General features: G+C 52.9%; 1 protein-coding gene across 1 annotated transcript; it reads left to right on the top strand.

The window, feature by feature from the left end:
• Nucleotides 1-8,457: 8,457 nt before the first annotated feature.
• Nucleotides 8,458-22,094, top strand: LOC100906494 (apolipophorins). Its single transcript, XM_018639085.2, has 11 exons — nt 8,458-8,524; nt 8,643-8,881; nt 9,100-9,396; nt 11,543-12,626; nt 12,975-13,258; nt 13,364-15,686; nt 16,039-17,684; nt 17,816-19,114; nt 19,257-20,295; nt 20,610-20,805; nt 21,226-22,094. The coding sequence occupies exons 1-11, from the start codon at nt 8,458-8,460 to the stop codon at nt 21,932-21,934; spliced, it is 9,183 nt and encodes a 3,060-aa protein (XP_018494601.2). The 3' UTR covers nt 21,935-22,094.
• Nucleotides 22,095-23,113: the final 1,019 nt, after the last annotated feature.

Here is a 23,113-nt window from a genome sequence, read left to right as displayed (position 1 = left end):
AACACCCAGTATGTCGCATTGCATGCTCATCGAAGCTGACCGGGATCAGGGAGACACCTTGAAATTCCAGCCCGGAAGTCTGGCACCGGTTTTCCCCCAAAAGAGCGATCCAGGAAGACAGGGACCTTCGAGCTCAAATAATTTCATCGATAGCCCTGAGGGCTGAATACTCTTCGAGCTTTGGAAGATCGCTCTCTTAGGGGTCGAGAGCTCTTCACTCACTCACGTTCCGTCGAGCCTGAGCCAAGCCGGAGCATGCAAAGCTGCTCAATCACGTAAACGGCGTCTTTGCGCGGCGGATTCTGTGAAAAGGAAATGTCCATGGCCGGTCGGAGGAGCGTACAATGAGAGAAAGACAACTAAATTGTTGATCCCGTCCGCCAGTGGACTGTGTGAGATGACTCGTTTCTCCAGCATCCAATCATGCTGGATTGGACGAGTGAGCGCTCAGTCGGTCACTCGCCCGCTCGCTTCCAGTACGAGACCTGCGTGTCATCGGACCAAAGCAAATATGTCACACACCAGATATCGTCATGTAGTCAAGCTCTCGGGACCCGAGTTCTGTATCCGGGATTTTTTCAGAGAGAGCGGAAAGTCATGCTGACCGAGGCGTTTTTAGAGACTGTTGTGCCTTGATCATCGTCTCCGTTTGTGAACACGTTCGGGCGAAAATCTGGCGAGCGAGAAGAAAAGAAGACGCACAGCTGGAAAATTTGGCGTACTCTCAATCAGATGGTCCGACTACTTGTCGCGAATCTGGAGTGAGTAAGGAGCAGGAGGGATTCCAGGAGCAGATTTTGATCCAAGTAGCGTAGGAGCCAACTCATTCAGCGAAGCACAATCGGCAAGTGAAGCGATATTGAGGGAAAAATTCCATTCGAGGTGCTCCATTGAACGTATGAGGATACAGCGGAGACAACGTAGAGCGATGGGTGCCCCTGAAGGCTTATCACCGGAAATGCATGGCACTTCCTGCACAGAAGGTGTCGCGTAGTCGATGCAAGGCCGCCTCGCAAAACTAGATATTTTTCCGCGAAATATGGAGTGTCATCACTTTGGATGACACTCTCACAGTGCCGTTCACTTGGAAAATGCTTCCTGTTGACAGATAACCATGGAATTTCCCCTTCCAGAGTGGAGTGGGAGGGGCAAACTCCATGAGTTCAAGCCCGTTCGAGTGACGCGACAGGTCTTGGAGTCTCGAGGGTCGCGGATCTCGAGCCGAAATCCCGCTCGAATCCCGGGTATAGGTTTGCTTCTGACATTTGCTTGTTCGAAATTTTCTATAGAATCACCCTCAGAAGCTAAACTGGCTGGACTCCCCCAGTACCGTGCTCGATTGGAGGGGGTCAAGAAAATCATGGGAGGTCCCCGATGGTGGGACGAGAGACGGACATCGAACACAACATTTGACCCCATATGAATATGTACCTTCGATGTAGCTACACTGCTTTTGTACAAGGGAGTTCTCTTGCTGCCCTGATGTTTCATCAGGGTCATGTTTGGAGCCGCCGCTATAAGGATCCCACACGACGAACGATATTTGTTCGGAGAGCAAATAAAGTACTCTCGCCCGTCGAACACTTTTACGGATCTCCATTCTTGATCATTTCGGATCGGAACCTAATCCTTTCCGCAGACAAAGGGTCAGCCGCCGGCCCCCCCGGCTGACGGCTCGTTGAACTCGCTGTTCCCGATGTCCACGTAACAAGCTCAGGTACGAAGCTCGGCGAGAGGATGCAAGCTCAAAAATGCTGCCCGCAAAGGCAACAGAAGGACGCTGCTTCTTGCTCTGGGTCCGGACGGCGGGTCGGGAAACTGTTTCAAGGGTCGGAATGAGAGAACAGACTCGAAGGGGTATCATTTGAATATATCCTCCTACTTTCGCTGGTTTCAAAACAAAAATACCCCCGAGGGCATTTTTGAATTTCGGTGATTAGCGATCTCGTTCCGGACGAACGGGTCGCAACCGACGGCGCTTTGCTAAATAAACTGGATAACACCGCTGACGAGATGATGAGCGCGTTCACGAGGGTAGGAGCCCGCGCCCCTCTCGCAGCAAGATTTTGTAATTGCATTCAGGACTCAAACACGAGCTATTGATAAATTCATCTTCCCTCGCTGAGCCTCGGGGACGGCGGAGAATTTCGGCCGAGGGAACACATGATTTTACCGCGATGGGTTCTCCGGGATGCTGCGGTAATTTATTGTGCTCCAGAGCATCGACCCGATTCGGAGCAGAATCGCCTGGGATGGGAGATATGTAACCGAATTTCAAGATAACCGATTAGGCTTCGAGGGCGACTTCGGGTGACTTCAAGGTAATTCTCTAATTATCGTCGGAGATGGGTTCAAAAAATTCTCATCGATGCATCCCTCGCTGATTCCGCGACCGACTGCTCGTGAGCGACAAGAGCCGATAAAGCTTCTTCCAGCAGCCGAGTATATCCCGGAATGCACCGGGCAAGCGAAAACATGACGAGTGTACACTCGTATGGCCGAATAGGTGAATTCGAGCCGTCGTCATTGCACTGGAGCAAATCTTGATCACGCATATCCGTTTCGCCATCGAGAATTATCACCGGGTATCGTATCCCTTCTCATGTCCGCGACAAGTGTTCTTTTCACGATATCCATAGTTTTTCTGGTCTCGATCTCCGGGCGAGATACGATGGAACTCGTTCTCCTCTACAAGCTTCATTCCGTTCTTCCGCCAGCGTCGTGCCGGCGGTTCCCGAGAGTCCCCCAGTGCGATTTGGCATTGAGTGGAGCCGACGATTGTCGAGCAAACGTCTGAAACTCCTCACCCGGTTTGGGGGGCCAAGATGGGGAACGGAGTTCTCAGCAAGCCGATCGTCTCCCGAATAGAGGCTTCTGCCCCCTCCCTCCCCGGATGGATCGTTTTGGCAGGCTCTCAGGTGGACTGAACGAATTTCGCCGGAAAAAGTCGACGAGGAAGATCTCTGATCTTGAATGACCCTGAAAATCCTTTCCGCGACCGGAGACATGATTTCCTTCGAAACTCGAATGGAAAACATTGGAGTTCTTAAATGCTTGTAAGACGACGGACTTGTATATGTGCACTTTGCTCAATGATGCACATGACCCTCCAGTAGTTCAAAGAATTATTTTCCGCTGAAAAGTGTTTACTAAAGCTTTGGAGAGAGTCGAGGGGCATGGTCAACGCAGACGGACAAACATCAAGACCGGTGTCCTCCTGTGGCGAGATATTGGCATGACACAACTCGACGGAGTCGAGGAGCGACCTTTGATAGAGGTTTCGAGTGATTTGCCTCTCCGTGTTCTTCGTCTCGGCATCCTCCAATGTTGCGAAACGGTTGTCTGGACTGTGCACTCGAGCTGGAGGAAAACGCCGACCTTTGACGTCTGACGAACCCCACGATCTATCCAAAGTCCATCCTGGAACAGAAGCATAATTCATTCGTTCTCCAAAGACGCGTCTCGGGGTACAACCACGGGATGTGGAGGGATCACCGGGAGACCTGAGAAAATCGGTCTCGTTCCAGGAGCAGTCCGCGGTACGTCTAGATTCGGACTCGGGGTTCCCGGAATCTCGTGCCGAGCATTCATTCGGCGTGATATGTCAGCACGAATGCAAGCTCGGGAAACGAGGTCAGAAAAAGGAAAGAAAGTCTTATCGTGTAGTCGACGAACAATGTAATCGAGTTGTTGCTGCGAACGAGGCAAGCAACCAGTTTGGCACAATCAGCCACCGCGAATCATGAAAGATAGATATTCTTGGAGAAGAGCGAAACCAGACGATCGTACGCATCAACAGCGCGTAGAACCTTTTCGAATGTCAGTGGTGACTCTATCGAAAACGAGAGAAGACCATTCGTCTAACGAGATTACTCGTTGTGACAATCGCTCCGTCCGAAACTGTTCTCGAGACGACCTCTGTATTGAATTCGTCTGGCCATGAGGGGGCGAAAGCAATGACGACCCGTGATACGCGCGAGGTTAGGAATTTCGAGCCGTTCCAAAAACCTCGAATGAAATCGAACGCGTGACCGATTCCCGATCAGGGAAGCCGAGGCTGATGGCGATAGATAACTTCGAGGAAGCAAGGACTCGTCGCGCTTGGAAGGAGGGTCCACGATATATTTTCCCCAGGTTCAGCCTGCTATCTCTGCAACAAGTAGCCTGTTGCTCGCAATGCATCGCTTTTCGTCAGGTCACCGAACCGTGAGAGGTGATACCATTGCTCTTGTTCAACCGCGAATCGGCGTAGGTCCCCTCAATCGAGAAACGTGGAGAGTTCTCGTGATTTCTAGAATATCTCACTGCAGGAAGGAGCGATGCTTCATCGAGTCGCGCTCACGCGATAACGCTCGCCCGAGAAATGACGGATCCCGGATACGCCGTTTCAGAGCAACTCCTCCGAATCTGAACGAGATGGAATTGAGCGGTATCGCCGCCGATGTCTCAGTAGCCGAATATAAGTCAAAAATACAAATCGTCAGCGTCGATGAGGGCCATCTTTCCTGAGAGCTCGGCGCGCTTGCTCGTGAATCGGTGAGCTGAAATCGAACTGGGGGGGGGGAAATTATTCGAAGGAAACCATTTCCAAGGAAAGTTCGACGATCGTTCCGGAGAGAACGCGAGATACCCCAGAAGCCACCGAGTTATTCACGGCATCCTTGGGAGCTGTTCTTCTGGTCCGACGCCCGTGGGCTTCTCACCCACCCACCGAGAGGCGTATGCGGGATTCAGCGTAGGAATGGCTCTGCTCAATCATCCGAGAGGAACGCGGCAAAAAATATTCCTCCATTCCATAACGCTGCCCTGGAAGTGAGATGATGGATTCTGTCGCGTGACCTCGGGAGCGGAATAGATAAATCCTCTGGAGTACTTCTTATTATACTCGTCGAATGATTCTTCCAACCATGCTCCGCCCGTATCGTCATCAGCACACGAGAAAGCTACTCCTATCCAGTCACGAGAAAGCTACTCCTATCCAGTCACGCTTAGTTAGTCAGACAATATCACATTACGTCTCTTTCGAAATAGTTCAAGAGCAGCTCATACCTTGAGGAGAGCTTCTCTCAAACGGATCTGTGTCGCTCTAATGCTTGGCGACTGACTGAAATTCGTCCACGGACTCCACTGTCTCCCGTTTCCTTCAGGTCTGCCGGTTATGTGCTCCCCTCGTCATCGCTGGGAGGAGATTGAGAGCTCTCAATTACCCGTCAAGATTTTCCTCTCCTTGAACTCATCGGATGGGGTCTCGACCATGGGCAGAGTCCTCCGGCAGTCACGCCTTCCCCGAAGCTCTCGTCAAGGTCGCCATTTACCATTTATTCCTCTTTCCCTGTCCAGGATCGAGAGGAGTCCCTCCAAAACCCACCATGCGCATCCTCACTGTCTCGTAGAGCGACCAGCGCAGTCCATTGATTGTGACCACGGGGATCGGCAGCGTTGCGAATCCATATGGCGAGTCTATTCGACAAGAGACGCACCGCGGTCTCAGGGGTAGCCATCACAATACATAATGACGAAGAGAGAGAATCGGTCGAGGGCTTTTCTCGGCCAGATTGAATGGATTGGGAACGAACAGCTCGTATTCACGCGAGCGGTCGAACGACCGAGCTAGCTAGCTAGCGAGGGGTGTCAATGACTGACTTACTGACTGGGCGAGCGAGCGAGCGGGCGACCGAGCGGCCGACCGACCGACTGACTTACTGACTACCCGAAAGGTTGCTCGAAAGGTTAGCTTAAGTCGCTCTCCGTAATCCACAGGCGTAACAGGGCCTACAGGCGAGCGAAGGAGTCTTCGAGAGCTGACGGCGGCAGCGGCGTCCTCAAGCCGAGGCGACCCATCGGTCGGGGGAGTCATGCCTGTTGTGGGGTGGAGCTCTTGCCACTCGTGAAATATGCACGCTTACAGAACCGCCCTTGTGGCTAAAAAGGAGAACACGATACCTCCTGGCCGCCTAGCTAGATGCCGACCGGTCAACGCACTGACGGCTTGCTTGCCCGACTGCATCACCATTACCGATAAGTAACGAAAACAACGTCAGCCAACGACGAGAACAGCGACAAGCAACATTAGTTCAAAGCAACAGCGCGGCCACAAAATACACAACATCGTCCGACAGCAATAAATAACAGAAGCGACTGACTCGGCGAGGATAATTCTGAGGATGTACCTACTGCTCTATATCTTATCATCGTCATTGATGCTGCACCGCGCATCTGAATACCGGAATGGGCGGCTCGCATATCGGAGTGATCGGCTTTGATGATGAGTAATTCCCCTGATTATGACCCGGAATGGCAGCGAATGTCCTCTCGATCAGAAAAGACCTGCCGAAGGTCGAGTGGGACATGTGCTCCAAGTCGAAAACCGTTCGAATGATTGAGCGTTCGCAGGATGATTCCTGCCTATGTGTGCGAGGGGGGTTCTAAAACCGGGTCCATGGGCTTCGGGGCTTCGTGGGATCCTGGGTCTAATCGGGATGTATTTATCGATTCCTAAAGCATTAAATTCAACAGAAGTAGAATGTACGGTAGCAAGCTCAATAGAGGGAGGGGATACTGCACGCTGAGCCCCAGAGCAGTCGATGGGCAATTTGAATGCTCGATGGTGTCTCCATCTGATCGTCGATACGCGTCGCGAGAATCGCCGTCTTGAGTATCTCGGTGAATAATGATCGACGACTGATCGAGAGGTCAACCCGGCGCAGCACCTGCCTCCGGTGCCGGAATCGTCGATTCCGATACAGAAGCAACCTCTTCCGGCGAAAAAACTCAGGGAAACCTGCGAAAACCTCGGGGGCACCTGCGACGACCCCTTGGGAACCCTCTGAGATTTCTGCGGCAGCTGCGCAGATCTCCCGGTTTCCGCGGTGAGTCATGTCATGGTCATGAGGGAAATGCCAAGGCGGTGTCGCGGAGGCCCGGGCCATTGCCGATCAGTTTCCTCACTTTTTCTCACGGATAGACGGGAAAGATGCGCCACGCTTGCGGGAACTCTAAAAAGTCCATGTGCAGAAGGATGGTGCTCGGAGCTGTTAAACGGGAGTATCGAAAAATCCAAAACACATGCATGAATCGGGCTGTCAACTCTCTCGCTCGTACGAACAAGCAGATGCTTGGTGCTAGCTCCGGGGACGAATCGCGAATCGAGTCGCCCTATCCATATTTCGCCTCGAGCCCCCGAATTTGAATCAAGCAGTATCATTCTGTACCTCGATCCTCCTGAGACCTTCCAACTCAAGATCTTGGTGCCGAATTTTCGAATCGGAGTCTCCGAGCCTTCGAAGACTCAGGAACTCCTCTCATCGAATGGCTCCTCTCCCCTTTCCGGATTTCGAGGGGTCACCGAGATGATAATTCGAAAAGGAGACAGCGATTGACGCCGTCTCCGGGTAGGGCACACATCAGTCGGATTGGAGCGTTCTTGAGCGCTCCGGATCAATTTCGATGCAAACAAGGATTCTCAGTCGGAGATGAGAGCGTGACGATTGGCTGCGGTCGTTCGGTCGCCGGCTCTCGAGATCAGTCGATCGCGCTAGAAGTGCATCGTCGCAGACATTGGTCTAATACTCTGTGTCTGACAATTGTTTCCTCCGAGAACAACTGCTGTCTTTCGAGAAGCAGCGGCTTTGACTCGCTGATCCGGTGGCGATGGCCGCCGTACTCGGGTGGATATTCTGCAGCCAGATGTGCGAATCCGAAAGCCCTCACCGAGTACTCGACCTCTAGAAGCGTCCGCCAGATGTCGGAACGCAACCCTGAAATCGCCGATCGCACGTCCCGAGTCCGGATCTGTGGGAGCGCTTCCAATCGATTCGAGTCTCGCATTTTATTCTTGCCCAAATGCCAGTAAGGAAGAACGCAATGCGTGTCCGCGATCCCCGCACAGCGCGATTTGTACGATTGTCCTCTGACCGTGATAATCACGTGAGACGATCGATGGAAAAATTCCAACTTCTTCAAGAGAGTTCCTTTGAAGTCCACGGGCCGCACTGCTGCAATCTCCGTCGACGGCGAGATAATTCTCTTGAGGGAAAACAGTTCCAGCGAAAGTCGCAGCACGAGATAATACTCGCTGTAATCGTGCATACTCCGCCAATGGAGCGGGAAGACGGTCATGCAGAGGAATTAACGAGAATCTTTCCAGGTGTGACTTCGAGCAGGCGAGCGCAGGCTAGCGAGCAGGAAACAAAACCGGCGAGCTCACGAGTTGCCGTGAGCGTGGATTTTTCTCCTCTTTCTTCGATATCGTTTTCTAGCTGCGGCTGCTGTCCCGCTGAATATTGACACAACAAGCGACAATCAGAAGATACTTGAGAGCTAGATATGAGAGACTGACTGGCTCCTTGCCTACCCGCCTGGCGGCTGGATGGGCGACCGCCCGGCCGGCAGCCGACCGGGTAAGGGAAGCACTGGTACAAAAGGCGCGCGCCTTACGGTATTCCGTGTGCGACCAATATGGGACCTCCAATTTCAGTAGGGGTGGGCTTTTGCCTACTCTTCATCGTCGGAGGATCTTTTGCTGGTATGTATGTAGGAGACGAGCGGTGCTGTGTGCGAGCGAGTTCTGTGCAAGCGGGAGACGGAGTCTGCAACTGGGATTACGACGGCGACGACAACTGATGATGGTTTCGCTTCTTCAGGTATACTCCCGTTGAAGGATGAGCCCGAGTGTGGCAAGGGATTGCCGGTCGGCAAAACCTTCGTGTACAAATACGCAGGAGTTAGCAAAATTGAAAATGAAGACGTGAACCAGGAAGTGCATTTCTCTGCCGATGTGGTCGTTTCGGTTCCCCGAGAATGTGTTCTCGGCGTTCAGTTGAGGAACGTCGAATCGCCCCACCAAAAGTTCGTGCACTCGCTCCAGAACCACGTCATTGAGGTAAAGTCGACCATCTGCCCTTCATACCGCGTGTCGATCATCTGCTCAGAGGACTCGCTTCCCGAGGTTTAGGATTGGACGTTCGGAGTTTGGGAAATCGATTTCTGGACGATCGGCATGCCATAAAGCGGCATGAGCGTCTATAGCTCGACGAGTCGCAATCTATGGGACGATAACCCAGGCACATGGCTAACCTTGGCTCTGCTTAAAACCCACAGGTTCGCATGGACAACGGTGAAATCAAGGAGCTCAAACACAACCCCGCCGAGCCTGTCTGGGCCCTGAACGTGAAGCGAGCCATCGTATCGATGCTTCAGACGCCCTCGACGGCTCTTGAGAGCTCAGTCGATTCCGACGAGAAAGACGTCCTCGGCATCTGCAAAACAAACTACGAGCCGGTAGAAGCTTCCGGAGACGAGGTCGTCATCCGCAAGACGAAGAATCTGTTGTCGTGCGAGGCTCGCACCCTGAGCACAAAGAGCATCTTCTTCACCGCCTACGACGCTCCTCAATCGGTGAGTTTTTTTGATGAGAAGGGTTCGAGGACGGGATGCCGTGGGGACGTATTTTTCGTTTTTTCGCCCTGAGCGAGGCGGAGGTCATCGAAAACCATGTTCGGCAGCTCCAAGCGTCGGGACGTGCGCTCCCCGGAACGCTGTCCCCAGCCTCGAGTGGATCTGGAGCCTGACAGCGGATTCTTTCACCGTTAATTCGAAAAACCAGGTTTCTGAGCCGTCTTGATCCACACGGCTCACCGATCTCGGACGTGGTGATTTTTCGGGGCCTCTGGCGACGACTCGGAGCGGAATTTTTTCGACTGAGTGAGAGCGCTAAATATTTACTCCTTGTCATCGCGTTTTATTTTGCGATCGGATTAGGCGGAACGATTCCCTGTTGCGCGCCGCCCGTAGCCGAGAGCGTCACCGTCGCCAACGGTAGCGCAAACAATCAGTACAGCCGCAACGGAGATCGTTCGTTGTGATAAAAGCTCTGATGATAAAATAGAACGACTGACGACGACGGCGACGATGACTCAATGGGCGAGTGGAGCGCTCGCGATGATGAAACCGATGTCGCAGCATCGTTGTCATCTCTTCGAGTCCGTCTTCTCCTGATTCCTCTCGTCAGGCAGGAAGTCGGCCATTTGCACTCTCACGAGCTCATGAAAGACTTTTTCTCCTCGTCCCGACCGACCCGCGTCTGAGCCGAATTCGGAGTCGACCCTCGTGTTTTTCCTCTTCTTCGGCCTCTCTTGTTCGCGGCCCAGCGGCGCATAGCGTCACAGGAAGCGAAACGCATTTGGTGCATTTTTTCAAGTCTCGGCTTTGGAGACTTCGTTTCCCGTGTCTCCGCTCACTGACTTGCTCTCCGATATCGACCCAATTCGAAGTTTTCCTCAGCGCTAGACTGCTCCAAATTGTGTCGGATAGTGTTTTGTGGAGATGACAAGTTTCCACAAAACAACTTCTCTCCACCCGCGTCGCTCGGAGGCTTCGGCGATGGCCTTCGAAATTCGTGTTGACGCCTCAGTCCGTCGGAGAAGCACTCATGAGGATATGGACGGCGTTTGGCGATATATCGACGGTCTTCTCAGGGGGGATCATGATTCCAGAGGATTCTGCACGGAGGACCCACCCTGAGATTCCAATTTTTCTCCCCGTCTGGCTCCGTATATAATCGAGGGCTCCGTATAGGTTATACCGTACGCATATACTGTCGGTGCTCTCTCGACCATGCTCCCTAGCGACAAAAAATGGGTCAGATGTATTTTCTTCAATCGCGAAAAATCGTCGAATGGAAGGAAGCGCACTGAAGGCGGTTGCAGTCTGAGTGCCGTGGTCTCAAGTCGACTATTTGCCCTCGGGGCCGATATAGTTGTTACGATTATCGAATCTCTCTCGGAACAGTCCTTGAAAATCCTACCGTCAAGTGTCGGCTTGCGCTCGAATCTTCCTTTGAATCATCCTCAGTGATTATTCGAGTTGATCGATTCAAGACCGCTCGATACGGTTCGTCGAGAACTTGACTCTTGGACTGACTTATTGACAGTTCGGAAAGACGAACGAGAGCATCCAAGCCTCCTTATCGTCGAGTATTTCAAGAGAGAAGCTTGAGAGCACACCGGATCCACACCTCCAAGAGACGCGGAAGGCGTCCAGCTGAGAGGAACGTCCTCAGCGAGACGATCGATGTCAAGCGATCGATTCTTGTCGTTCGATTTAAAAATCAAACTCTCGGAAGGAAGATACCGATAATTTCGAAAGTTCACAGAGATGTGAGCTGTCTCATTGGCCGCTACAGAATGAGGAATCGAGCTCCTCGGTGCATTATGGACGGTGACTATGCAGATGACGGCGCACCGTCGATGGCTCATTGCCACGAATCACGCCTCGCCTCGATAGCGTTTACGGGTGGGATCGCTTTCACTCTCGTCAGGGGATTACACTCACATCGAAGCCTTATCGTCGGATAAACGGCTCGTTCATTTAATATACGGCATGCCCCGATGATGCCCAAATAACGGGGGTAATCTCGTAGGCGTTGGCGGGGGCCCTACGTCTATCTTCGGACAAGGGCTCGGGCTCCGGCTCTATCGGTTCTACTTCCGTTCGTTCACTCATTTTTTCTTTTTTTCCTCAATGTTACTTTCCCTTCTCGCAGGACATCCGCACTGCGCCAGTCGCGTCTGGAAACTACATCTGCAGGAACATCATCAACAAGTCGACCGGAGTCCTCAAGGAGGCTACCTGCCAACAGACGGAAAAACTCTACTTGTCCGAACAATCCTCAGCCACTCCAGGTGTCATTTCGGTCGTGACTTCGGAAGCTTCTCTCGAACTCGTCCGCGAGGAAGATGGAGCTCAGAACGTCCGATCCGCCACGTACCGTCGCTCGTGTCTCGTCTTCGATCACGAATTCGAGCGCGACCATCTTCGCGAGTCTCTGGTCTCCGCGATCGACCGTTACTGTGACTCGATGCAACCCGATGTCCGTCCCGAGTCCGGAAAACTGTTCGGCGACCTCATCAAATCGATGCGGTCCGCTCCGTACGCCAAGATCGCTGAGGTCTACGAGTCGATCGAAAACAAGCCTTGCGACACCAAGAAGCTGAAGACCGCTTTCTTGGACGTTCTCGGCATGGCTGGAAGCACCGGATCGATCGAAATGATCGCGAAATTCATCCAGAACGGCGAACACAAGGAACACCACCAGAAATGGCTCAAGTCATTGGCTTACATTTCGAATCCCACTCAAGATATGGTGCAGGCCATGATTCCGGTCGTGCAATCGGCTGGTCCTGAGTCAGCGAAATCCATCCTCCTGCCCGTCTCCGCGATGGCTCACACCTTCTGCAAGACGCAATACGAGGAATGCGATCAGACGGCTGCCATCAAACAACTGCTGTCCGTTCTCGTGAAGAAACTCGACAACGATTGCTCCGGCGATCGAGCCATCATCGTCGCCACCCTGAAGGCCCTCGGAAACTTGGGTGTCACCGGAGGCTACCACAACAAGATCATGCAGTGCATGAACGACAAGCCCACGGATATCCGCACGTACACTCTCAGAGCTTTCCGAAAGGTCTGCGACTCAGAAGTCACTCAGCAGATGGTGAATCTCTACGCCGATCAGAGTGAGGACGTTGAAGTGAGGATCGGCGCCTACTTGAACGCCATGCGATGCGCGGACTTCGACACCGTAGCGAAAATCGTCAGCGTCTACGAGACCGAGAAGGTCGTCCAAGGTACAGCGTTCGCCATCTTTCTTTTATCCCAATGGGTAGGTTGTAAATTATTCGCGGACCGCGATTTTTTCGCGACTTTTCGCGGCATGTCTTCTCGAGTCTCCATGAAGATACGATTGAGGCCGCAAGATGCCGTGAATTTCACCGCGAAAAATTTACAGCCTAAACCATAGGTTATATCACTGGTGCTCACCCGAAAAATTATAGCTGGGCTTCCCGAGCCGATCGACGCAAGGGATTCGGCTTGACACCACGGGATACGGAGAGGCAAGCGGGTCGAGCTCGCGAGATTCGAGTGGGAGGCAATCTTCAAGGCCGACTTCTAATACGACTGATGGAATTTTTCAGTGGGATCTTTCGTTTACTCTCACTTGAGAGTGATCCACGAGTCTGAGTGTCCTCTGAAGGCAGAGCTGAAACGTCTCATCTCGACCTTCCCCGTCTCCGCGAAATTCTCTCAGGATCCGAGCAAGTTCTCCCAGAACTACGAATATTCGAAGTTCTACGATTCCGTCAACATCGGTGGCGTCGCTGATGCTTCCATCGTCTTCAGCCCGAAGTCGTTCCTCCCGAGGTCGGCTAGCCTGAATCTTTCCCTCGATCTCTTCTCGCAGAACGTCAACCTTCTCGAGGTATGCTCTCGGAGTACATAGGTACCTATGTATCACTCCGGAACGACTTGAGATCCTAGAAATTTTAAGAAATCGATTTGAATAATTTCCAACTAAACTCCTCAGATCGGAGGCCGCGTTGAGGGTCTCGAGAAAATCGTTGAGCAACTCGTCGGACGCAACAGCGCTCGTCCATCCCGTCGGGCCTCCAGGGATTCCACTGACGTCGAACGATTCGACAACGACTTCAAGAACGAAATCGCTACCGACGAGAAGATGTCGTTCTACGTCAACATCTACGGCAACGAAATCGATTTCGTCGAGTACAACTCGGTCAAGGAGCTCACTTCGCAGATGCTCATGTCCGTCGTCAAGGTATACTCACTCCATCCGTCAGCGCTCCTGAACAACATCGTTCTCGAAGGCCAGATCGATATCGCCAAGAACGCGCTCCTGGTCGACAAGAGCGTCAGCACGGCGACGATCACCGGTCTGGGTCTGGTGCTCGAGATGCGCGCCGTGACCAACACCGTGCTCAAGGCTTCCGCTCCGGCGTCGAACGAGGCCGGTTTCATGAAGGCTTCCCTCGAGCCGAGCGCAGTCGTCCAAGTCGACGGATCGCTCACTCTGAGCGCCGGAGTTTTCCGTCACGGAGCTCGATTCGCGTCGACGATCCACACTTCGTCGGTTGTCGATGTCGAAATCACCCGACGTGAAGGAGAGTTCAAGTTCCGTTTCAACACCCCCCGCGAGAAGCTCGAAATCCTGAATGCCAAGTCCGAGGTTTTCGCCGTTCAAGGCGATTATGAAACCCCGATCACCGCCAAGGCTGTCCGAAACCTCGACGGATGCACCATGCAGCTGCCCGAAATCTTCGGAATGTCGGCTTGCATTTCCGGTACCGTTCCCAAACCCTGGTACATGGCCGGCCGCGGTTTCGTCAAGCCGTTCAACTTCGCACTGACCCTCCAGAAGACCGACACGAACATGGAGGGCGTTGAGTTCAGCTACCTGTACTCGCGGAACAGCTTCAGCTTCGTTTTCGACACGCCCGGCTCGACTGTTGACAGACGTTCCGAGTTCCACTACAAATCGACCGATTCCAGCGTCACCGTGTGGGGTCAATGCCCGCGAAAGACTTTCCATTTCGGCATCAGCACCGAGTCCGAGGATTTCGTCGTCTTCAGGATCGTCGACAAAGAGACCGAGAAGGCCGATGAGTACGCCATTCGCATTCGATACGGACTCGGGGCCATTTTCATCAGCAACGAGCTCGGACTCGAGTTCAGCTGCCCTCATCTACGAGAGCCGCTCACCCTGGCAATCAAGAACGTCAATCAGAAGACCGAAATTCTCAGCAACTACCCTCAATCGAATCCTCTCAACATCACCGTCAACGTCGGCCAAACGAGCCTAAACGCCACGATTTCCGTCGGAGATCTCGACGCCTCGAGCAGGTTGTCGATGCACGAAGAGAAGGATAGGCGGACCGCGAAGTGGCACGGGGTCATGCACACCACCTACAAGATCGGCGATAAAAAGACCCAGAAATTCCACTACGAACTGAAACTCCGCGAAGATTACAACGATAACGTCGTCCACAGTTCGGCCTTGTCCACGTGGACTTCTACCTGCCACCCGCAGTACAACAACAAACTCGCGTACGATCGTCAGATCGAGGATGAGAGCCGTAAGCACAAGATCCAGGCCTGGTGGGGCGAGAAGTTCACCGACGACGACAAGACAATCCGGATCGCTACCGAGTCGAAGCAGAAGGGATCCTTCGGCTACGGTCGCATGACAACCCTCCAGCTCCGTGGCCAGGTTTACTCACCCGCCCTGGGTCTCGACTACGACGTTAACTTCGACAACAAGATCGACCTCGAGAAAACGCCGCGTATCACTTCGGAGCTCTTCGTTGCATCGGACAAGAAGACTCTGGTCAAGTTCGACTACACTTTCGATCGTCACAGCAAGAAAACCACCGTGAGAGCTTCTCTGATCGCTCCGTACACGTCTCTGAGGCTCTCAGATGATTCTGAGGAGGTCTCGAAGGGAAAGTACAAAGGAACCTGCGAACTCGGATGGGGTCTCGAGGGTAAGAAGCTCTCGATCGACTACACCACTGAGCTCATGGCCAACGGAAACCACGACGTCAAGCTGAACATCCGCGCTCCCAACATGAAGCCGATCCAACACCGTCAGTTGGTGCGAATCGCTCGAGACGTTGAGCTCAAGACCGAAACCCTCATCGACGGGAAGGAGTACCTCGTTTTCGAGATCAAGAGACAAGACAAGGATGTCGCCTTCAACTTCGTCGGGCAGAGACTCCAGGTCAAGTACTCCCGCAGCGTCAAGGACAAGGCGCTCGATGTCAAGCTCGACGTCCACAGCAAGGTCTACTACACCAGGCCAATCAGCCTTACCATCCACAAGGATTCCCCTGGAAGTGAGTATAAGATTGACTCTCTAATGAGATAATTAGTAGAGTTTCTATTCATTCTGAAATAGCAACTCTACGCGTACGCCTCCCGTTAACTCCGATGTCGAGAATGGGTGCTCTAGTCTCACTGGGTCACCAAAAAAAAATTTCCCGACTCAGGGGCTTATATCTATGTAGCATGAATGCCAAACCTTAAGGAGAACTCGGGCCGTGCTCCTAGAATCGAGATTTCTAGTCAGCCATCGATGATAATTTATCATAGAAACTGAGTCAAATTCGATACGCACACCGAGAAGCATTGCGGACGGCATCTGATCGTCTCGACGATTGATCTGAATGGACGTTCGAATTTTCGCAGAGAAATCCCACGAGCTGGCCGTCAATTTCCTCTGGGATGCCGTCGCTAACCCGAGCAAGAAACTATCGATCGACATGAAGACCGACCGTGAAGACGGAGTCAAGACCCACGCCAAGGTCACCGTTTCCCAATTCGTGGACTTCGAATACAAGGGAGTCTACGTCAAGGGTTTCATCAAGGGCCCGAACCGCGCCGAGTTCCGTCTGAGCGGAGCCAACATTGAAGCCCGAGAGCTCATCGTCGGTCACGTGCACAGCACCCCCGAAGGAGAGGGCTACCTGAAATACACCAAAGGTGGCAAGGTCTGGATCGATGGTAAGCTTGGCCACAAATTCACCAGCGAGAAGAGGCATTACTACCTCTCCAGCACCGGAATGATCAACAGGAAGCTGGATATCACCCGAGACCTCGTGGCTCGAACACTGAAGATCGACCTCGACCGTGACGGTAAAGTCTACAGTCTCCTGGTGGACAGGAAGACCGACTACAGCAAGGGTATCATCGACTGCAAGATCACCATGAACTTGCCGTACGAAGACTACAAAACGCAAGAGTTGACCGCCAAGGGAACCCTGGTCGACGGCAAACTCGACCTGACCGTCCACTACCTGTCGTCTCGCCAGAAGAACTACCACTTCGTGGTCAAGGGTACCCGTCCTGGACCGATGGTTCTCGACGTGGAAATTTCCATCAAGTCCGACTACGAGAAGCTCAAGGAGGGCAAGGCCCATCTGAAGTACAACTTGGCCGATGCCGCCGAGCGCATGTTCATGCTGGACGTGGAGCGAGAGACGAACAAGATCTTCGACCTCGAGGTCCACATGAAGAAGGACGACGCCTCGAGAGAAATGAACTTCAAGCTCGCGTCGGAGTTCACTCCGGCCTACGACGGAAGCATGAAAATGAAGGGAACCTCCAGCAAGTTCAACTCGAACATGCTGATCAACAAGAACGGAGCCGTCTGGTACACCGCCGATGTCGATTTTGAGAACACCGGAGACAAGATGCTCTACAGCGGGAAATATCACGGCGGTATCCTCGGTGGCGATACCGAGGTAGCGTTCGAGAAGAACACCCTTCCAGGCAACAACCACCGCACCTACAAACTGAACGTCAAACGTAACGGTAAGGAGTTGAGGGCCGACGCCGAGACTCAGCGTGCCGATGGTTTCAAGATCACCTCGGTTAACGCTTGCCGTACCCCTCTCGAGACGGACTGCGTGAGCGTGACCGTCAAGAGGAACGTTGCGAACTTCAACGTTTTCCGTAACAACGCTCTGAACGTCAAGATCCACCGAAAGCCCGACGTGACCCTCGAGATCGACAGCCAGATGCACATTCCCCAGGATGTCCACAAGGCCCATGTACGACTCGTTGGAAACGTCAACGAGTTCAAACTCGGCTTCGACTACAACTGCGACCACTCCACCGAGCAGGTGTCGGAACAGACCCTCCGGGGCTACGTTGTCGATAGGGAGATGCTCGCGACCCGTCGTCGTGAAAACACCGACAAGTTCGTCGACATCAAGTACAGCGCAGCCCTCGACGCCAAGAGCGAGGAGAAACTCGAAGCCTCGTACCGTCGCGACTACAACGACAAGGGTTTCAACAGTGTGCTCAAGCTGAGCCACCCCAAGATGCGCACGGTAAGAAAATCGAATGTTTCCCATTATCAAGGGGGGGAGTGTTGCACCTCGAGGGGTAGACTGTTTTGGTGAATTATCGAGCGTGAGATTCCCTTTGTTAAATGCATTAATTGTTATCCATATTCCCACAGCCCATCGTCGTGAAATCGGAGATCAGCCGAGGAAAGGATGCCAACTCGCTGTACCGTCTGGAGAGCGAGGTTGAGTTCTTCCGACCGGAAGACACCATTTTCCTCCACTACGAACGCAGGCTCAACGATGAGATCGCTCGCAACAAATCCATCCATATCCACGTCCACAAGAAGGACAAGTCGGACTTCGACCTTCACGTGACCATGTACCGAAGCATTGATCTGCAGAAACCCGTTTTCGCAGGATATTACTGGTCGTACGTGACAGCCAAGAAGGAGACTCGCGTCGGGACGATGAAGGCTTTCCTTGGAGAGGACCTCAAGGGATCCATCGAGTTCACATCGCCCTACCAGGACAACTTCAAAATCACCGGAGAGGCAAAGGTCGTCAACGACGACGGTGACAAGGAAGCCGAAATCGTGCATCTCAAGAACGATGTCGAAACCAAGGGCAAGATCTCCTACAACCTCGCCAAGCTCTACATGAAGGCCGTCGTCCTGAACAGCGATGGCACCACCGGTCGCGAGCTCGAAGTCGACGGAGGTCGAAAGGAGAAGGGCCGTTACAAGCTGGTCCTGTCCAGTTTCCCTGAGGGCAAACGAACCACCGACCTCGGAATCGAACACAGCCGATCGAGCGAGACTTCCTTCCACAGCCGAGTGTACGCACCTCCGGAGTACCTAAAGCGCGTCGCCGAGCGTGCCAAGGAGATCGCGGCCACGCGAGCTGGAAAATACCCGATCGAGGACATGAAGGAGGAACTCAAGACCCGCACCGACGCTCTCGCTTTCAGACTGAGGAAAACTTTCGAGGATGTGCCCGAGTACCTCCTCACGAAAATCTCGCAGATCTTCGTCGAGATCCAAGGATCGCTGACTCGTCTGATCAACAACACCACCGTCGGACAGAGGCTGAAGGCTCGATTCGAGGCCAACCGCGAAAGGATCGGACAGCTCATGCAGAAGTTCCTCGAGATGGTGAGGAAATGCTGTCCCGCGCTGGCTGAGCGTCTCGAAGCGTCCATGGCGGAATTCCTCCCGAAACGTGCTCGTCGCTCAGTTAAGGAGGAGTCGATCAACTTTGTCGCATACGTTCTCGTCCGAATTGAAATGTTCGAGGAGTGGCTCATCAACACTCCACCGGTCAAGCTCATGGTCCGCGCCTACAACAGGATTGCCGACGTGGTCACGACCGTCTCGAATGGGGTTCACGTGAGGATCGAAGCACTCAGAAGGAAATTCCTCGCCGTTCCCGACGTCAAGCAGATCGCTGAAACTTGGGCAGAGCTTTACGACTCCGTGAGTGTGGATTTCTGTTTTTTTTTTCGTTCTGTATTTGTCACGCAATCCCCGACGGGGATATTCATCGCCAATCGAGACCATTGGCAGGAGATCATTGATGCGATTCCCTCCTAACGGAGATTTGCTTTTTGAATTCCAGAGCACTGCAGGTCATCTTGTCCCGAAGGAGGCTCTCTTCAAGTACGTGATCGCACCTCGTCTCGACAGATACACTCCCCGAGTACCCGTCCTGGAAGTCGACCGCAAGGCTGGCCGATTCGTCGCTGATGTCGACGTACCCGTCGACGCTTCGAAACTCGTCCAGTACTGGGCGTACGGAACCGAGGAACCCCAACCAGAACGTCAGCACGGGTACGAGACGTACGACCTCTGCTCCACGATGGAGATGGTTCGGAAGAGCCTTTCCAAGGCGTACGATGGTCAAGCGACCGTTATCGACGGGAAGCACTTCATAACTTTCGATGGGAAGCATTTCTCCGTCAAGGGCTCGTGCTCCTACCTGCTGGCTCGCGACTTCGTCAACGGCACCTTCAGCATCGTTCTGAACAACAACGGTGACGTGCCATCGTACGTGCTGCAATTCGGAGACACACGCATTGAAGTCCGCAAGCATTCCAGCCTGGAAATCACCCTCAACGGAAAGCCGATCAGCGCTCCGATGATGATGGACAACATCAGTGTTCTGAGAATGCTCGACATGGTCAGGATCAGCAACGGTGACGTCAAATTCGTCCTGAACCTCAGCAACGGTGTCGCAACCATCGACACCCGTATCTGGTACTTCGGAAAGACCGCCGGTCTGCTCGGAAACTACAACCGCGAGCCCAGTGACGACTTCAAAACCCCGACGGGAGCCGTTGTCACCAACGAGGATGATTTCCTAGATTCCTGGGAAACCGAGTCCTGCGACGCTGACCTCGTTTTGTTCAGGGACAGAACCGAAGAGGTCGAAGCCGTTGAATTCTGCGACAAGATCTTCAAGAATGAGCTTTCGACGCTCTCTCTCGGTTTCATGGTTCGCAGCGCCGACGAATACCACGATCTGTGTCTCCGCGCCGCACAAGCTGTCGAGAACAAAATCCACTCTAGCTGCCAAGTCGCCTACGCTTACTTCAAGGACATTGAGCGATACGCCAAAATCCCATCATACCTAGGAGCCCGGCTACCCGACGAATGCCGTGAGTATGGTTTCGGAATTTATTAGAATCAAGAGTGCGTTTCCGCATAAATTTCTCGCGAAATGTGTTAATATTCTCAATCGAAACTTTGTGTGTCAATAAAAATTTTCGTTTCTGTACCTGATCGGTGTCTTCAGTGCAGCATACCAAGCAGGTTGCGTATGAATCGACTCGACCGATTAGGAGAAACGCATTCATAATTTTCGCGATTCTGTCTATTCTTCCCTCCCGGATCCACTCTGGGATTTCTCTCCGAGCGAATATGACTATGTTGGTAGGCGATATACTTAGTAACCCGAATAGGAAACTTCCAGTGACCTGCGAGTTGCCGCTTGCGCCCAATGCTGCGATCGGCAATCGAACTTATGGACACTTCGAAACCGGTGATACTGCAGACGTGATCTTCGCGGTGCAGGACAACGAATGTAATGCGAACTTCAGCGGCAACATTCATGCCCTCGTCAAGTCTATCGACAAAGAGCTCGCAGCTAAAAACGTCCGCCACAATAGGTACTTTCCATGTTCACATTGCACGTTTCTGCCTGTTCCGAATGCATCCGCCATGTGCACGGCGAAACTTTCTTTTCGTCTCCTCGGTCTCTGATATCCTTCCGATGGAGAATCATTTCTGCGACGACGGCACGCATCGTCAGGCACGATGATTTGAGTCATCTTGACCACGAATGCAACCTGGCATGAAATCTCGCGTACCCATGGAGCACTCTAGATGAATCCGCTCTTTCTCGGAATGAGAGCTGAATGGAGGTATCCCGCCCACGGGATTGCATGGGCACGCCAATGGCACCGAGGAGTTCACTTCGAGCCGGGCATGGTCGCCGGAATCTCGGTCGGACGTCCAGAAGGACCACAACAGGTCCCTGACTAAGAGAAAGAGAAAACTGGGAGAGAAATACATGTTGGAAATTTCAGGTACGGGCTCGTCGGTTTCGGAGGAGAAGGCGAACTGCACGACGCGCACTTGCGGAGCGCTAAAGGTCGACTCATGTTCCCGGCTAGAGACTTGCACTTAGCCCTGGAGGGCATGGCGATGACGTCGAACGAGCCCGGAGACATTTTCCTCGCCGTTCATGCTGCAATGACCCAATATCGATTCCGACCTACCGCAACGAAAGTCATCGTCCTCTTCAGCTGCCATAAATGCTCGGTGATGGACAAAACTGCCCCCGATTACATCGACTTGCGAACCGCGTTACTAGAGCGCGGCATCTTCCTACATCTCGTGAGCCGAGACAGTGTGAAATCACGGGGGCATGTTTCGAAAAGGAGCCCTCAGATTCTCGGTCTCGATACTGACGTCGCCTATACCGCTAGAGACGTTAACCAGAACCCCTTGATGGGATCGTTGGATTTAAAATCACAAATCAGAGCGCCCAAGAACGTTTGCGTCCTGATGGCGCTCGAGTCGTCCGGAAGTTGGTTCACAGCGCCGTCGCAGAAAAATGAGCAAAGAGCGTGGAAAATCGTATTTTCCAAACGAATCGCTGAGAACGTCTCCCAGCAGGAGCAGTGTCTGGTATGCGACTGCCAGGCGGCTGAAACATACAGCACACGAACTGTCTGCAAACCCTGCAAGCCACGTAGGTTAGCTTATGTCGATTTTGAAGAGGATGAAGACTGAGCCGTCCGTCAGCGGGTTTCTGGTGAGAATCCATGATCTCACCGAGAAACCATGTGATTATCCATAACCGGAGTCATATGACTCCGAAACTGTTCCTATCAATCAATGCACAAGACGAGGAAAAAAATAAATTTTATACTCTCGTCGGGAGAGGAAAAATGATCTCGAGCGATTTCTTCCTTCTTTCACCATTAAATTCCCTACACGGGGGATTTTTCGGAATCCGATAAGGAGACACATTCGAGCGTTTGATGACGACACCCCTCCAGGGAACTTCATCGGTCGGCTCGAATGCTCCAGTCTCTGATGCAGTCAAGGATCTCCCAACCCGTTCGAGCTCCGATTTTAATGTCAGGTCTCTCGATCAAATGCCTCGGCGAAGTGAATCATTGTCTCTCCCCTTCTCCGAGACAGTTCCGATTGGACCACTCGCACTCATGCTCTCAAGTAGCCCTGTCGGCATTAACCTTTCCTTTTTAACTTTTCTCTGCTAATGTACCTATGGACATTCTCTGCCTTCGGAAGGTCAGGTCTCTCCTTCAAATGCCTTGGCGAAATGAATCATTTTCTCTCTCCTTCTCCGAGCCAGTTCCGACTGGAGCACTCATGCTCACTCGTAGCCCTGTCGGCATTAACTTTTCCTTGCCGGGGAAAAACCGAAGAGGTGCTCGAAGGCAAGCGGACGAGAGAGGAATTTTTTTAAACCGGAGACCTTTTGCCATGTTCACCCCGCCAATGTACCTATGGACATTCTCTGCCTTCGGAAGACGAAGGGTAGAAGGAATATCCACATCGCCCTCTCCCCACACTTCGCACAAACAACGCAACACTTGGACACTTGGAAGGATCCGCGCTCAGTAGTTTTAGCCTTTGGCATTGCTCAAACCCTGCCTCGAATTGATTCTCACAAGGATTCTCAAGGGCCAGGACAACTCGGTGTGCGTCTTCCGGAACCACAACTTCTACTCAAGGTCGGTATTCTAATATGTTCCCGGCTCAAGTTCATTGTGGTTCGCAGGATGAAAGCCTTGGGGAAGTTTCGCGCGGGTAGAGCTCCCTCCGTTTGAATATCCTGGACTGGAACGATACAGCCGAGGCACGATTCCTTCGCTGCTTGTTTTGATTCCGGATGCCGCGCACGATGAAACACGTGAGGAAAATGCGCGCTTCGTTGGCGCG

This window comes from Galendromus occidentalis, unplaced genomic scaffold (assembly GCF_000255335.2).
Source record: "Galendromus occidentalis unplaced genomic scaffold, Mocc_1.1 scf7180000077348, whole genome shotgun sequence".
NCBI classification, from domain to species: Eukaryota; Metazoa; Arthropoda; class Arachnida; order Mesostigmata; family Phytoseiidae; genus Galendromus; species Galendromus occidentalis.
This window is presented reverse-complemented; position numbering and strand designations above follow the sequence as displayed.